Source organism: Bufo gargarizans, chromosome 4 (genome assembly GCF_014858855.1).
Source record: "Bufo gargarizans isolate SCDJY-AF-19 chromosome 4, ASM1485885v1, whole genome shotgun sequence".
NCBI classification, from domain to species: Eukaryota; Metazoa; Chordata; class Amphibia; order Anura; family Bufonidae; genus Bufo; species Bufo gargarizans.
This window is the reverse complement of record NC_058083.1, coordinates 132,766,435-132,784,180: the sequence shown is the minus strand read 5'-3', so window position 1 is coordinate 132,784,180 and position 17,746 is coordinate 132,766,435. Positions and strand designations below refer to the sequence as shown.

Sequence of the window (17,746 nt, the reverse complement as noted above, 5' to 3'; positions counted from 1 at the left end):
TCATTGTAGGTGTATTTGAGGCTATTTCTTTTAAACTGGAGTTGCTTCGCACACCTGAGCCAAATTTATGAAAATGGAAATCTCTCATCTTGCTCTATTCCTATTAAGCAAAGTACTACATGTATTCTACTGCTAGCCCTGACCCTAGATCAATAGGTTATATGTTCATACTCTCCCAAGATCCCCTGCTGTTTGCCTACAAACCGACATTGCAAGGACTCATAAGCATATACAGATAATGGAGAAAACTCTAGAATGGGTCCTATCAATGTATTCCAGCATCAGTTTGCAAGCACACGGGCATGGGAACAGGGGTGGACATGGACATATAAAAGTTTTTTTTTTTCCTGCATAATCATTTAACACAGTGATATGAAGTCAGGAGTAGCAGTACTATTAATGTAGCCCTGCACTTCACAGGGTTTGGGGGAGATGATTAATTCCTTTTAAGTTTGGCGCAGGGCCGGCGCTACCATAAGGCAGAGGGCGCGCCCTGCGCAGGGTGGAAGAATGAGTGACCTTTTTTTTTTTTTTTAAATCACTTACTACTTGCGGCGAATATTGAATTCGTCCCACAGCGCCGCCGTCCGCCCGCCCCCAGCCTGCGTGTGCCGGCCACTCCCAGCCCTCACTCACGGCAACACATGGGCTCAGGCCACGGGGGCGTGACTGGTGACAGTGAGCAGCGCCGCGGGAACAGGGACTAGAGGTGAGCAAGCTGACTGTGTCTGTGTTGTGTTTGCGCTCACCGTCCTGGGTTCATTAAGAAAGTAGCTGAGCCGAGTACTGCAGTAAGTCATCAACTGCAGGGGAGAATCCCAGTAATGCATTTGAGGTCCTGTCAGATAATTAGTGACTGTGAGGGGTCAGCATGTGAGAAGTGAGAACGCTATACAGTAGGCCACGTGTTACGTCCCTTGTGGCCCCTTATTATATAAACTGAAGGAGTCAAGAGTAGAGATATAACAGTTGCAATGCTGCTTTCTGGGTTCATTGCTGTAAATGAATATGTAATATTTCATCTTTCTGTAACAGGGATGAGGATATTCATGATCTGTTGCATCAGCCCCATGGTGTGGTTAGTACTTTATTAATGGAATTAAAGTAAGGGGAAAGGTTGAAAAATTAAACTTTTTTTTTATTTTCATTAATCACTTGCATGCCGCCGGCCTCCTGTGGCTGTTCTCCTCTGTGTGGTAGTCCTCATATCTTTTCTCTGGGCTCCCGAATCCTGACAAGTTGTTTGAGGACCTTTCCCACTCTGCCACTCAGTGGCCGCAGCTGTGTCACATGTCAGGGCAGTGATTTCCCGCTGAGCCAATCACTGTTCTACACATGACACAGCTGCAGACACTTATTGGCTGAGTGGGAAAGGTCCTCAAAGTCTTGTCAGGAGCACAGAGAGAAGATACCAGGACACAGAGGAGAAGGGGAGCTGCTGCAGACTACCAGGGCCAGGTGAGGAGCATAATTTTTTACACAACATTAATAGAGGGGGGAAAATGTGTCATGTTGGGGGGGTGATGTGACATGGGGGGGATAAATGTGACATGGGGGGGATAAATGTGACACAAATGTAGCTTCGCTTGTGTGTGCCAAAAATCCTTGCACCGGCCCTGGTTTGGCACAAGAGTGATTTGGTTTTGCCACTGAAAGTGAGCCATGGACGTCGTGAGTGAGACAAAAGTCTTCTAATCTGTAATCCTGACCAACTTTTTACTCCACTTTTGGAAGTAGTGAAGCTCCACTTCACTATCCACTATCCACAAAATGTCACATTTAGAGATTTTTCAAAAAGATGGTGAAGGAGTACGTAGCAGACCGTGTCAGCGTCCTCAATGATCCCTCTGTGCCTTACAACTAATGGGTGTCCAAGCTGGACACGTGGCACGAACTGGCGTACTCTACACTGTGGAGGTGCTGGCCTGCCCTGCCACAAGTGTTTTGTTAAAGCGGGTATTTAGTGCTGCTGGGGGCATAATAACTGATAAGCGCAACTGAAAATGCTGACAGGTTGACTCTTATAAAAATAAACAAGGCCAGGATTGCCCCTGACTTCTCTACTCCACCAGAGGAAAGCGGCTGAACATAAAGGCACTTTAAATGTGTTTTTATAATGTACTGAATACACTGTATTCCCATGCACCCCTTCCACCGCATAAAAGGGCATATGGTTCAATCTTCCTTTTCTCGTTCTCCTCCTCTTCCATCATATCAACATGCTTAATAGTCTGACCTCGCTCCTAATGCTGTAGAGGGTCAGCTCACCAGCAGGCCCTCACCTACAATCTTTTAGAGGGTCATCTCACCTGCAGGCCCTCGCATATAATGTTTTTAAGGGTCAGCTCACCAGCAGGCCCTCGCCCATAATTTATTTCAATAGTTAGCTAAGCAGCAGGCACTCGCCCATAATTTTTTTGATGCTCAGATCAGCAACAGGCACTCGCCCCTAAGGTTTAGAGCATCAGCTCTGTAGAAAACCCTCATCGCTAATGTTTTAGATGGTCAGCTCAGCAGCAGGCCCTCGTCCGTAATGTTTTTGAGGGTCCCCAGCAGGCCATCAATCATAATTTTTCAAGGGTGAATGATGCCCTTCTTTATTTGTAATAAGTGTATTGTAGTGCCGGTTCCTTGTAATTTTTGGAAGCCCTTTCACTTAGTGCATAGGCTTTATGAGTGTAGTCGTCCCACTACATGAACAATTGTACCACAATGTGAATGAGGCCCTCCATTATGTGATATACAGGTTGTATCGGAGTGCCTCTTCCTTGCAATTTTTGGCAGCACTTGCACTTTATATACAAGTAAATTTACAGGAAAGAATGTTTCCTAATAATTTTTCCTCTAAAATCGATTTTATCTTCGGTTTTGTGCTTATTAGTGTCAGTCTGTATAAGTGACATACTACTCAGACAACTTAATTCCCAGCAGCAACCTGGAAGTCCAAGATGCATCCAGACATCCTCCCCATGCTGCTTCCGAACCATTTTGGTGGTGTTTCCATCAATTTCTGACCTTTTGCTATGATTCAGGCATCCTCCCCTCTTTAGAGCAGGGGGTGCCTAGTTTAATGCTTGGGTTCTCCCATTGACTTCCATTGTGCTCCGAGCACCCGAGAATCCTGAGGTGTTCGACCCGAGCCCCCAAACACCTGAGCATTTTGGTGCTCAATCAACACTAGTAGCCGTCATTGTAGTCGCCATTTTTTTGCAATTGGTTACCATGAAGCATGAGAAAATTTGCATTAATTGCGAATCAAATTTTTCCTGAAATTCGGATCGAATTCCACTTCATCTTATTCGATTCGCTCATCTCTAGTCACATTATTTGCAAAATTTTTAAGCCACAAAATTGGTGTAGCAGATTTTATAAAATGTTCTACATATTATATATCCTGCACTGAATTTTTTCTTTTTTTTTTCTTTTTAGAGGACATCATTAGGGACATTTTCTTTTAAATTGTAACAACATTTAAAAAGTGATATTAATTTTAGTTGTAAACAATTATTATTTCTAAACATTATTTCATAGCCATGAATAGAGCTTATTTAAAAAAAATACATACCACTGGATTTTCAAATATTTGCCAGAGGTCATTGTTGAAGTGACTTGTATTGTAATTTGCAAGTGAAAGAAGTCTTCCAAATTCATGACGGTTGGTAATGTACATGAAAACACCCTAAAATGAATAATTACAAAACATATTATTTTACATGTTAGTTCAACAGGATCTTTGATGAGAAAATCGTTTTGAGGAGATTAATGAGTCTGAGGCAATTTCCTCATAAAAAAGAATAATCATCATTATGTAATCAGATATGGAGAAAATATTCTCAGTGGTGAAAGCTTGAAATGGATTCTGTTTAAATGACCCAATTTACAATAATCCAAGTGATGAAAAGCCTGCATGTGGAGGGAAAAACGTTACAATGTTTAACCTGGATCTTCTGATTCTCTGATGTTCTATGCATTTGTTTTAGTAACTAATTTGTTAACATGATAGAAGTCTATTAGAAAGTTTAGTTAATTATGTCTGCTTAGAGTCAAATACAGTTATTTTAAAAAATATACATTCAAATTAGCAGGATGATAAAAATAAAAATTTGTCAATTTTTCCCAGACTCAAAAATTGCATTGACTTAATGTTATGTTTAATTTAATTGCCCTTAGTTTAAATTTCATAATTTTTTATTTTTTTTTACAATCTGGGAAAAAGTACGGTAAGTTCTTGAAAGTATTAACGATGAAAAGAAGAGAACATATTTGGATTCTACCATACAGCCCAAACAGAAACCTCAATTTTAACAGATAATCACGTTTTAAACAAGTCTTCACTTTACATTAAACAGATGGAAGTTTTATGGCCAATGCAAATTATCTATTTACTTAAATTTCAAAGTATAAAAAGTCAGAAGGAAAAATTACGTAGTTTGCAAAGTTTCAATTTGTGCTGTTCCCACATAAGAAAATTGCAGTATTATTGAAGCAAGGAATATAAAAATGTTCTCCCAATTGCAATGTAAATATGTAATTCATTCGTCATGAGTTGGAAACAGAAAATAATGGATAGAATTTAACTATATACTAGGGTGTCAGTTGTTATTTTATTTGTCTTTGATATACCCCTATCAGGCTTGCCCTATGCTTGGAAATATGACATGGTTTTCAATTAACAGTGAACTGACTATGTGAGCATTAGGGAAATGCTCAAGATCTTAAAGCAGGCCCACAGCCCAATGGTCAGTTACAGATTTTTTTTTTTTTTTATGATTTTTGTTTTGGAAGGCAACTAGAACCATAACAGATATGGGCAACAGATCTCCCTCATTCGAGGGATCCTTGATCCTGAATGTGCAAGGGTTTCTTATGCCATACACTCTGCAGACTACTGCCCAGACAGCTGCTGTTTCCCTTTTGCACCTCATCTCTACCATAGAAGATACATTCAGGGATACATCTCTAATAATGTATTTTTTCATGATCCAGAAATTATTTTTATTAAGAGAAACTATATTATTAAATATAAATTACCGTATTTTTCACTTTATTAGATGCACTCCCCCCAAAAAAAGTAGGGGGAAAAATGGCTGTGCATCTTATAAAGCAAATAAAAGTGACTGCTTCCATTATGGAAGTTCTTACTAGTATGCATTAGGTGCTTGGAGCAGGGAAGAAGAGCTGCAAGCGCTTCAGATACTCCCCCTCCCTGGTCTTCTTGCTAGGGCCCGCGCTCCACTCTCCTGACCCCATACAGCGTCAGGACACATGCAGTCAGGCGACAGTGCAGCGCAGAGAATTCAGGGGAGCGCGAGAATTTAGCAGAGCCGCGGCGCAGGAGAGGTAAGGAAGTTTTTTATTTTAGTCTGATGGGGATCTAAAAGAAAAGGGCTGATCTGAGGTCTGTTGGGGGTCTAACATGGAGGGCTGATATGGGGGTATGAAGTGATGTTCTGATGTTTATGGGGGTCTGATCTGAGGATCTGATATGAGGTCTGATGAAAAATATTATTTTCTTAATTTCCTCCTCCTGGGGTGCATGTTATCATTGGGTGTGTCTTATAAAGCGAAAAATCCTGTAAATTGGATATACAGTATTGTGCAAAAATTTGCACTTGTTAGCACAAAGAGAATTCATATTAATCCTTTACGGACCTGGAAATGTTCCATTTTTGCTTTTTACTCCCAGCCTTCCCAAAGCCATAACTTTTTCATTTTTTACATTCACATAGCCATATGAGGGCTTGTTTTTTTCGCTAGAAAAGTTGTATTTTCTATTGGTGCCATTTACCGTTGCATACAATGTAGTGGGAAGTGGGAAAAAAATCCAAATGGGGTGGAATTATATAAAAAAAAAAAAAAAAAACATTATCACCACAGTTTTATGGGTTTTCTTTTAACAGCATTTCCTATGCAGTAAAATTGACGTGTTACTTTCATTCTCTCGGGCAGCATGATTACAATGATACCCCACACATAGTTTTTCTTGTGTTTTAATACTGATCAAAATAAAAACTTTTTAGAGCAGTGTGAGCACTCGATTTTTGTGCGGTGCCATCTGTACTTCTCATTGATACAATTTTTGGGTATGTATGACTTTTTGATCACCTAGCAATTTTTTGTGGGAGCTGATGCGACTAGAAAAGGGAAACTCGGCCATTTTGACTTTTTTCTGTTTTGCCGATAGCTATACAGGATAAAAATTTTATATTTTTGCACTTTTTATATTTTTAAAAACTTTTTGCTTTTTTACACATTCTTTTCTACACTTTTTATAGTTCCCCTAGGAAACTATAACAAGCAATCATTAGATTGGTTTTCTCATATAGTCTAATGCATTAGCATTGGAGTCTACTAGAATTGCACAAAGTTCCTGAGTACAGGGGCTGCTGCATACTTCTGTATTTTTGCACCTCCAGGTGCCATGGTCACATTTGAATATGGCATCTGAAGAGTTAAAAGTTCACAATCGTCGATAGCGGACATTAGCCTCAGGAGGCTGCTGTTTAAAACAGCAGGTACCCAGCAGCTATGGAACCCACTGCAAACGGAAATCCCATCCACCGACGTATAAATACATAGAGTGGTAGGGGACCGGTTAAAAAATTAGCAAGAAGAAAGTCCAAATTGAGGGTATATCATCCAGAACTACAGTAAGTAATTTTTATTTGTTGGGGGGTTGACTTATTTTTTTCTATTTGGAGAAAGATAGAAAGAAGAAAAATAAATAAAATAAAAAAACCTTTGGGGGTCTGAACATATGGAAAGTTTCCGAAGATGGGGAGTCTCTTTCTCTTTGTAAACTCTAAAATGAAGAAGCATCAAGTAAGTTGAATGGTTTATCCTCTCTTTATATTTTGCTTAGATTGACTGTGGAGACATGAAAACACAGATTCAAAAAACAGCTGAAAACTAAGGCTGAAGAGCTGGATGGATTGGACGGACACCAAGCAGCATAAAGCAAAGCTTATGTTGGACATACAACATGATTTGCCATGCCTGCTGACTAGCAGTTCAGGCCACAATTTGGGGAAAAAATTAATGCATTCCAGATAGAATGGGGAAGACAAAAATGTATCTTCTTGAGAACGGGCTTTGCATAGTGTATCCAAGCTGTTAGCAATAAGAGTGAAGGATGCAAAGAGCAGATAGAAGTACAGAAGTACAAAGTTATGAGCAGACAATAAGGAACCACATGATTAAATTGTGGAATACTTGCCAACTTTTGATGTACATTTCAATAATGTAGTTTCAGAGATAAAAGGTCTGTAAAAGTTAGGGACTCGACAATAAATTACTTCTCTTTTTGTAAACACACCAGTTATTGTATAGAAGTTCAAAACGATCAAACGTGTGGCTGTTAATCTAATTTATGGACCAAGTATTTATGTCTAAGTATTCCATAATGCTGAATATATGCTATAAAGCAATGCTTCATAAATAAACTTTATATTCTTCACTTTAAAGCCCTATAATTTTTTTTTACAGCTGTTTCAGTGACTACATATGAATGTCGACACTTTTACAAGCTGGCATTATGGTTACGAGAGAAGCGGACAGCTGTGTTACGTTAAATGTGTAGATTCTCTTGACCGTCACGTTATTCCTCTTTCTATGCAGTTTACTCAAGAGACTAATTTGCTGTTGGTAAGAGGAATGTGTGTACAACTTAACAATAGTGCATCGTGCAGGTGCAAACCACAGATGTTTGTGCAAATTTAAAGGGCCACTTTTTATAAAAACTCCATTTCAGAGACATATCAAAAATCTTGATCAGTGAGACTGCTAAAAACGAGGAAAGAGAGCCGATCGCATAGCACATGCTCTCTCTTCACTACAAGAAAGGAAGCAAGATGGATTCAATAGAAAGTTTATGGCCCCATCTATATTTCGTCACCTGCAATGAGAAGAGAGAGCGATAGGCAAGATCTTTTTGATTGTGCTAGCAATCTGTTTGGGTATCGGCACTGACCAAACCTCTGATATGTCTCTATGACATATAAAAAGTTTGAAAACTCAGTGACCCTTTAATATTTGATAGTTTGTAAAAATTGGCTAGTACTGGAAGACAGTGGTTATATAAAGGATGGAGCACACAAATACCGAACACAGAAATACTGTATGTAATAAATTAAATAGTTTTCTAGCAAACCTGCCACAACCTTACCATTTCCCTAGCACTTCTACATAATGCCATATCAGGATCCAGTCTATCGAGGATGAAATTGTTTTTCTCCTTTAACTCTGACCGAAGAGTTTGTCCTTTTATCAGGTATACATTGGCCATATACGGAATGTTCCATACACCACTACGAGGTAAGAATATGAAGATAATACATATTAGATTAATATACAATCATTCTTATTACTGTTCCATATTTAATGATTCATATAAATTGGTTTCTCTGGAAGTTAATAAAATGACTGAAAATACTTAAAATTAATATGCCCAAACTATATGGTGTCGTTTCTGAAGAAACCACAGGATGTTGGCTTGAAATCTGCTTAGCTGTTTGTGGCTCCACCCACTTTTTAAAATTTGAACCCAAGTCACTCAATGACTAACTGTGCCAAATTTGAGGACCCTGCCATTAACAGTCAAAGAGCGGCAGTAATTTAAATTTTCCCATATAAAACGAAAAGCTGAAATGTGATTGGCTGTTAAAGGCTCCACCCACTTTTCCTAAATTCTAACCACACTCACCCAGTGACCCTCTGTGCCAGTTTGGGGACTCTGGCTTCCTTCCATATTGTAAAAATAACAGCTTTATACATTTTCTCATTGAAGTCAATAGGGAAAATCTGATTGGTTGTGGCCAATTTTTACATTTGAATTCCTGTCACCTAGTAACCGAATGTACCAAGTTTAAGACCCTTCCATTAACAGTGTAAGAATGGCAGCAATTTAAATATTCCAATTGACCCCCTCCCCCCCTGTATTTAACACATTGGTGGCCAGTGCGGCCGGCTCCCCCTCCCTCCCCTGTAAAAAAAGGGGTCTTCGGTGGTCCGCGGCAGGGGCCCGGAGGGTGGGATTGCCTATTAAAGCACAAGCAACTTACTTCACTATGGGTCGAAGAAGTGTGGAAAGTTTTGCGTATGCACCCCCAAAACTGTAGGAGGAGTAGCGTAAAGAAAAAGCAGGGGCGGAGAATAATAATAAAACAAAATAATAAGCTGAAACAATCGAATAACAGTATGTTCAAGCCAACATAATAACTTTTATTAGTTCTAATTAGTGTGGAGTGGAGTCACAAAGTGGGCTTCGATCCAAATTTCAGGGAAAGTTGATTTGCGGCAAGGTCAAATTTCCCCGTGCTTACAAATCAATTTTCCTCAAAATGGCGGTAAAAAAAAAAAAAAAATCATACTCAGTATATTCATTTGTGTGCGACGAGCCATCTGGATTGAAGATCCTGCGCAAAATCTCATGCGTGGTGAAGTATGATGTAACCTCACCGGCTAGCGTAATGATGTCATTATGCACCACACAAGATTTTGCACTGGAGCTTCAGTCAAGATGGCCACGATGAACTCTTTACGATCAAATGGATAAGAATTTTTAAATATTATATATATATATATATATATATATATATATATATATTTTACAGATTTACCACTGACAGCCCTCAATGGTCATCTCAGATACCGTGATCAGCAATGAACACGGCATCTGAGAGGTGCAATGACGGGGAATGGCGATAGTGCAGTCTCCCTCCCATCATTGTGCCTGCTACTGCATATGTTGACGCAGGGCTGTCAACATATGCAGAGTCACTAAAATGTGGCTCCGATGTGGTGTTCCAGCCTGCCGCAGCAACCACTGCATCACCCAGTGGCATGTACCTGGTTTCAAGCAGTCAAGGCTCCACCACCTCAGGTGAAGGGAGCTGTCTGTCGTTCCTATCATCTGCTGATGCCAACACTACTCACTGGCAGCAGCATCAGGATACAACATATGGTGATGCTGCATATGTTGACGCAGGGCCATGGTGCCAACATTGGCACACTGGCTACGCTTCACTTTTTGCCCACAGATTCTACATATGGCCATGTTCCCCACCTCCAGAGGCTGTATAAAAAAACTGCCACACCACAGGGTAGGTGATTTTACCGACAACACTAAGCACTGACTGACTGCTACCACTGCTGTTTCCGTGAAACTGTGGACCACTTCCAAATAAAAATACATTTTTATAACAATACATTTTTGGTTTTCTACTGAAATGCGCAACTAAGGCTAGTTTCACACTAGCGATAGGGGAGTCTGGCAGGCTGTTCCGGCAGGTGAACAGCCTGTCGGATCCATCCTGCCGCTAGTTCACTTGTGCCCCCTGGACTGTAGCTCCGTCCCCATTGACTATAATGGGGGTGAGGGCGGCATTCCGGCGGCAGCACGGCAGCGCACGACGAGAGGCAGCCGGACTAAAAAGTACTGCATGTCGTACTTTTAGTCCGGCTGCCTCTCGCCGTGCGCTGCTGTGCTGCTGTGCTGCTGGAATTCCTCCCCCATTATAGTCAATAGGGATGAAGCGGCAGTCCGCGGGCACATGTGAACTTGCGGCAAGACGGATATGACAGGCTGTTCACCTGTCGGACTCCCCTGCCCTAATCTGAAAGTACCCTAAAGGCTTTACCAGGTATAACTGCGGCAGTGAACACTAAATATATTTTGTTTTTGTACTGAAATAATAACTGCAGAAGTGAAATGCGTGTATATTTTTTCCTTTTTGTACTGAAATAGGCCACTAAACTCTTTTTCCAGAAATAACTGCAGCAGTGAAGTGCGAATATTTTTTTCTTTCTGTACTGTACCAGTAAACGCTTTTAGCATAAATAAATGCATCAGTGAACTGAGAATATATTTTTCCTTTTGTACTGAAATAGGCCACTAAACGCTTTCAACACATAACTGCAGAAGTGAAATGCATATATATTTTTCCTTTTTGTACTGAAATAGGCCACTAAACTCTTTTTCCAGAAATAGGCTACCTTCACACTTGCGTTCGGAGCAAATCTGTCTGGCATCTGCACAGACGGATCCGCTCCTATAATGCAAACAATGGTGTCCGTTCAGAACGGATCCGTCTGCATTATAGTTCAGAAAAAAGTCTAAGTCCAATTTGTAGTCAGACTGATCCATACAGACTTTACATTGAAAGTCAATGGGGGACGGATCCGTTTGAAATTGCACCATATTGTGTCAACGTCAAACGAATACGTCCCCATTGACTTACATTGTAAGTCTGGACGGATCCGTTTGGGTCAACACAACCAGGCAGACACGAAAACGCTGCAGCGTTCGGATGTCCGCTTGCTGAGCGGAACGGAGGCCAAACTGAGCCATACTGATGCATTCTGAGCGGATCCGCATCCACTCAGAATGCATTGGGGCTGTACGGATCCGTTCGGGGCCGCTTTTGAGAGCCTTCAAACAGAACTCGCAAGCGGAACCCTGAACGCAAGTGTGAAAGTAGCCTAAATGCACCAGTGAAGTGCGTATATTTTTTCTTTCTCTACTGAAATAGGCCACTAAACGCTTTCAACACATATAACTGCAGAAATTAACTGAGAATATATTTTTCTTTTTGTACTGAAATAGTACACTAAACTCTTTAACCACAAATAAATTCAACAGTGAAGTGCAGATATATTTTTCCTTTTTGTACTGAAATGGGACACTGAACGCTTTCACCACATATAACTGCAGAAGTGAAATGTGTATATATTTTTCCTTGTTTTACTGAAATAGGCCACTAAACTCTTTCAACACAAATAACTGCCAAAATGAAATGTGTATATATTTTTCTTTTTCCACAGATATAAGCCACTAAAGGCTTTTCAACATAGCACTTGCACCCCAATAACAAGAACAAATTGCTAGAATGCCAGAGCAGTATAATGGCTATTTGGATCCCCAAATGTTTCCCTGCACTTGTAAATTGCTTTTTTTTTCCACAATGAGGTTTTTCTAGCACTGTCACCAGCGACTTCAGATGTCTCTCCCTGCACTAAGATGCTGTGAAATTATTCCTCCCTATCCTTTCCCTGCACTTGTAAAATCGCTTTCCTGGCACTGTCACTAGCGCCTTCTGACGTCTCTACCTGCACTAAGATGCTGTGAAACCCTGCACTCATATTTTTTTTTTCAGTTTTTTTTTTTCACAATTTGGTTTTTCCTATTGCTTTCCCTAGCGCCTTCTCACGTCTGTCCCTGCACTCTGAATGCTAGAACAGGTCTGACTCTAATATGGCTGCCATATTTATAGGGCTGTGACATCACAGGGCTGGCTGGCTGCTGATTGGCTGCATGCATGGCATTATGGGTCAGCCCGCCTTCCCAGAGTTCCTTGCCCCATGTCCTCACATGTGTAGCCACCGTTGTAGCCACCATTTTAGGAAAAATTGCAATTCGTTACCATGAAACGCGAGGAAATTCGCATTCATTGCAAATTGAATTTTTCCTGAAATTCGGATCAAATTCCACTTCGTCTGATTCGATTTGCTCATCTCTAGTTATAAAAGCTCATTTTGTCTAGGGGGAAATCATGGGGGCAAATAGGGCAAAGAGCAAAATAGAACATGTAACTTATCTGTCAAAAGGGTTGTCTCAAAGACAACAGAGCGGTCTACTCATTAAAGGGAATCTGTCACAACTATTCTGGACTTTGTCTGCAGTAGTACATGAGCAGTCCTGAACATAAGTCCGGATAAGTCCTACTGTCCCCCTCTTCCCCTGCTGTCAGTGCTCAAAGCTGAAATATGCAGCCAGGACTGCAATATGGTGCCAACATAATGGAGAGGACTCCTGCGTGCATGCATAGCAGTCATGACAATGTATTCTAGCACAGCTTTAAATGCTGACAGTGGAACAAAAGATCTAGACTCATCTGCAGAACTACCCCTTTATTATGGCAGATAATAGTCCAAGATTATGGTGAAAGATTCCCTTTAAATGTAATTCCACATTTCTTTTGCCATGGCCATTGCAGGAAAACATCTGGCCAGACATGGTTTCCCCTGGCTAAAACTCTGGCGCACTGTGCTGAGAAGCCAACCCCATTGTAAAAAGGAGCATACATTTGAAAAGAGACACAAACTCCAAATCGAAATGTCATTTTTTTCAATAGGAGTATGCATATGGTAGCTGGAAAACTCAGACTTTCAATGTGTGTAAGATGAGGGCGATATTTAACCGCTGTACCTTTGCCTATCTTGTGCTCAAATAAAAAAAATTCCTAAGACAACATCATTTGTTTCTTAAAGGATAGGTACACCTTTCTCATTGATTATTTTTGTTACAATATTTTATTATTGATTTAGATGTATTATGGGATAAAAATTACTGTTAGTCTCCATAGGACTTTACTTACACTCTATTGCCTTGCACAATATCTATGTAATCCTCTGATCTTGCATAGTAGCCATCAGGAGTCAAAGCACCCCAAAAGTTTGACCATAATTTTCCATGTCGTGTCACAAGAGGAGCAATTATTTTTCTGGAAGCAAAAAATATATATGCAGATTATTCAAGGGTTACTCTAGAATTACTATGTGTATAACCTGAACATCAAGTCATCACTAGAATAGGAAACGTATTAAAATCACCATTTATAAAAAAAAAAATATTTTAAATGGTAACATAATGATAAAATAGTGTAAGTTGCAAAATAAATATTTGCCCCTAATTTCCTGCTGTGTAATGCCCCTTCATACAGTATATTTACAAAGAATACTCTAAGGTTAGCTCTAATTTATTTTCAAGCTCTGCTCAATGCAATCTGGAAATGTATTTAATGTGCACCTAAAAAAAAAAAAAAACGGTCCTGTAAGCACCTGTTGATAGATTTCAATTTACAGTTTGTTTAAAACATCAGGTTTTTTTATACATAGTGAAGGAATTGTGAAAAATTACCAACCTGTTTTGTTCAATAAGCAGCTTTAAAGTCTTTGGATTTGTCAACACCACATCAGCATCTAAACTAAAGTAATAGTCACATTGCTTATCCTGCCGGCAAATGTCCCTGAAAGAAAAAACAAAACACTGTAGTGGAAAATTACAATCAATTTGTCACCATTAGAGATTATCATCACACCGGATATGTGTGCCCATTGAAATAGCTCCCTTAGGAGCCTCTACGCCTTCTTGCCGACAGAGGAACTCATACTATAACATATCTTATTCCCTGTAGACTGAACTTGATATCTCATACTCGCTTTATTTAACATTTGGTTATATATCTGCACAATACCGCTTGGTTTGGCTGATGTCTATATTTTTTCTTTTAATTTCACAATCTGCTTTTTCTGACATGTCTGCTTGTTGAACAAACAGTAAATACCAGCACACTTGTTTCCTTAAGAAAGTGAATCTCCCCAGTGCATGGACCTCACAAGACCAGTGGCACTCACTTAGACAATGTAGTAAAACGATCCAGCACTTGGATCCATAAGTTAGGATGCTGACAGTGTTTGAAACATCTAGGTTAATTCCCATGGGTCTGCCGATACAATTGCTGTATGGATGTTTAATTAATCAAGATGAATTGAAATAAAGAGAAGAAGATTTTCAATTTTGCCAAGTGCTGGATCGTTTTACTACATTGTCTATGTCTGCTTATTGATCTGCAAGTTCAGAGTTGTCTCTCTTTCTTTCCCTTCTTTCAATCTTCTGTAAATTTTGTTTATTTAGAAATATATGCAAGCGATCAGCAGCAATATATAGCATATCAAAATTTAGTTAAAGGCACTCAAATTGATCCAATTGCATGAGATTGCAATAGTGTGAGTGATCTAGACAATGCAATATGTCAAATAGCATATATTCAAAACACAAAAAAGAAGAGAAAACAAGGGGAGCAGGGAATGGTAGGGAGTAGTGATGATCGAGCATGCTCGGCCGAACACCTGTTCGGCTCGAGCATCTCGATGTTCGGCACATGGCGGTATTTGGCCGAATACCGCATGTGCTCGAGTCTCCGCCCAGCACGTTTCTTGGCTGCTATGCAGCCAATAAATGTGTAGGTAAGTACTGCCCTCACTGTAATGCCATAGCCATGTTGGTTACTGGCATTACAGTGATTGGCTGGCTGGAATGCGTCATCAGGTGCTATAAAGCACCCGATGACGCATGTTCGGCTCCTTCTTAGTCAGGGAGAGCTCTGCTGAAGAAGGGACAAACAGTGTAGGGAGCGATTTAAGAATATTATTACCACCAAAACTTTTCAGAGACTGCTGATGGGACCATGTGGAAAAAGTCAAAGCGGCCTCCCTACCCACCCCCTCCAGGTACCTATCCCCAGGGGTGAGACCTGTGCCCTTACCAGTGGAAACCTGTTGCTGGTCAGATAGAAGGACAAGAGGGATGTCCTTGTACTGTCCACAATTCATGGTAACGGCATCACCCCTGTCCCTGTGTGAGGTACTGCGGCAACGGTCCTCAAGCCCGATTGTATCGTCTACTACAATCGGTATATGGGAGGAGTTGATCTCTCTGATCAAGTCCTCAAGCCATATAACACCATGCGCAAAACCCGGGCATGGTACAAAAAAGTTGCGGTCTACTTGGTGCAGGTTGCCTTGTACAACTCTTTTGTGCTTTCCCGGAGTGCTGACAACACAGGGACATTCCTTCAGTTCTATGAGGCAGTCCTCAAGGACTTAATCTTTTCTGACCGGGAAAGAGCAGGCCGGAGTACTTCGGGAACTGGAGGCGCCCAGATCCCTGGCCAACACTTTCTAGGTGTGGTCCCCCCATACTGGAAAGAAGGGACGGACCCAAAAATGGTGCGAAGTGTGTCACAGGAGGGGGATACGGAAGGACACCACAACTCAGTGTGACACATGCCCCGATCATCCGGGCCTCTGGATTATTGGTTGCTTCAGGAAGTACCACACTTCCATGGAGTACTAAATTTATATCAATTTAGCCACTGACAATCGGATAAAAAAATTGGTTCTCAGACTTGAGACACTAAAACGAAAAATTTTTTAAGTAAAACTAAAATAAATAAAAAAAGTAGACATATTAGGTATCGCCACGTCCGTAAGAATCTGTTCTATAAAAATCCCCCTTAACCCCTTAGATGAACACGGTAAAAAAATAAAAATAAAAACGGTGCAAAAATAAAGGAATTTTTTTGTCACCTTACATCACAAAAATTGTAGCAGCAAGCGATCAAAAAGTCATATGCCCCCCAAAATAGTGCCAATAAAACCGTCCTCTCATCCCGCAAACAATTTTCCCCTACCTAAGATAATCTGCTAAAAACAAAAATATGACTCTTACACTATGGAGATACTAAAATGTTTTTTTTTTGGCTTATAAAAAGATAATATAATGTAAAACATAAATCAAGAAAAACATATTAGGTATTGCCGCGTTCGTAAGAATCTGCTTTATAAAAATACCCCCCAACCACTCAGATGAACAGTGTAAAAAATCAAAACTAATTTTTGGGCAAATTTTAAATTTTTATCCATTTTTTTCCAATAACAAAGCAAGGGTTAACAGTAGAGTTGAGCGAACACCTGCATGTTCGGGTTCGAGAAGTTCGGCCGAACTTCCCGGAAATGTTCGGGTTCGGGATCCGAACCCGATCCGAACTTCGTCCCGAACCCGAACCCCATTGAAGTCAATGGGGACCCGAACTTTTCGGCACTAAAACGGCTGTAAAACAGCCCAGGAAAGGGCTAGAGGGCTGCAAAAGGCAGCAACATGTAGGTAAATCCCCTGCAAACAAATGTGGATAGGGAAATGAATTAAAATAAAAATTAAATCAATAAAAATTAACCAAAATCAATTGGAGAGAGGTCTCATAGCAGAGAATCTGGCTTCCCGTCACCCACCACTGGAACAGTCCATTCTCAGATATTTAGGCCCCGGCACCCAGGCAGAGGAGAGAGGTCCCGTAACAGAGAATCTGGCTTCATGTCAGCAGAGAATCAGTCTTCATGTCATAGCAGAGAATCAGGCTTCACGTCACCCACCACTGCAACAGTCCATTGTCATAAATTTAGGCCCAGCACCCAGGCAGAGGAGAGAGGTCCAGTAACAGACAATCTGGCTTCATGTCAGCAGAGAATTAGTCTGCATGTCATAGCAGAGAAGGAGGCTTCACGTCAGCCACCACTGCAACAGTCCATTGGCATATATTTAGGCCCAGCACCCAGGCAGAGGAGAGAGGTCCCGTAACAGACAATCTGGCTTCATGTCAGCAGAGAATCAGTCTGCATGTCATAGCAGAGAATCAGGCTTCACGTCACCCACCACTGTAAGAGTCCATTTTCATAAATGTAACGCTGATAGCGGCGTCATCGCCACTGGCCATGTTGGTGGAGTACTCGAAACAGCGCAACAGGGCACACAGGTCTCGCATGGAGGCCCAGTCATTGGTGGTGAAGTGGTGCTGTTCTGTAGTGCGACTGACCCGTGCGTGCTGCAGCTGAAACTCCACTATGGCCTGCTGCTGCTCGCACAGTCTGTCCAGCATGTGCAAGGTGGAGTTCCACCTGGTGGGCACGTCGCATATGAGGCGGTGAGCGGGAAGGCCAAAGTTACGCTGTAGCGCAGACAGGCGAGCAGCAGCAGGATGTGAACGCCGGAAGCGCGAACAGACGGCCCGCACTTTATGCAGCAGCTCTGACATGTCAGGGTAGTTGTGAATGAACTTCTGCACCACCAAATTCAGCACATGCGCCAAGCAAGGGATGTGCGTCAAATTGGCTAGTCCCAGAGCTGCAACGA

At 41.1% G+C, this 17,746-nt stretch overlaps 1 protein-coding gene across 2 annotated transcripts in view; it reads right to left on the bottom strand.

Annotated features, from left to right (window-relative positions):
• The window catches only part of PLOD2 (procollagen-lysine,2-oxoglutarate 5-dioxygenase 2), a 167,451-nt gene that overhangs the window by 17,024 nt on the left and 132,681 nt on the right, over nt 1–17,746 (bottom strand). The window contains exons 11-15 of one of the 2 annotated variants that reach the window (XM_044290206.1): nt 13,920–14,024; nt 13,374–13,499; nt 8,165–8,306; nt 6,740–6,802; nt 3,566–3,679 (exon numbers count right to left, since the gene is read on the bottom strand). In XM_044290206.1, the coding sequence (XP_044146141.1) occupies nt 3,566–3,679; nt 6,740–6,802; nt 8,165–8,306; nt 13,374–13,499; nt 13,920–14,024 (550 nt within the window). The remainder of the gene's footprint in view (nt 1–3,565; nt 3,680–6,739; nt 6,803–8,164; nt 8,307–13,373; nt 13,500–13,919; nt 14,025–17,746) is intronic. The other variant, XM_044290207.1, reaches the window with a different exon arrangement.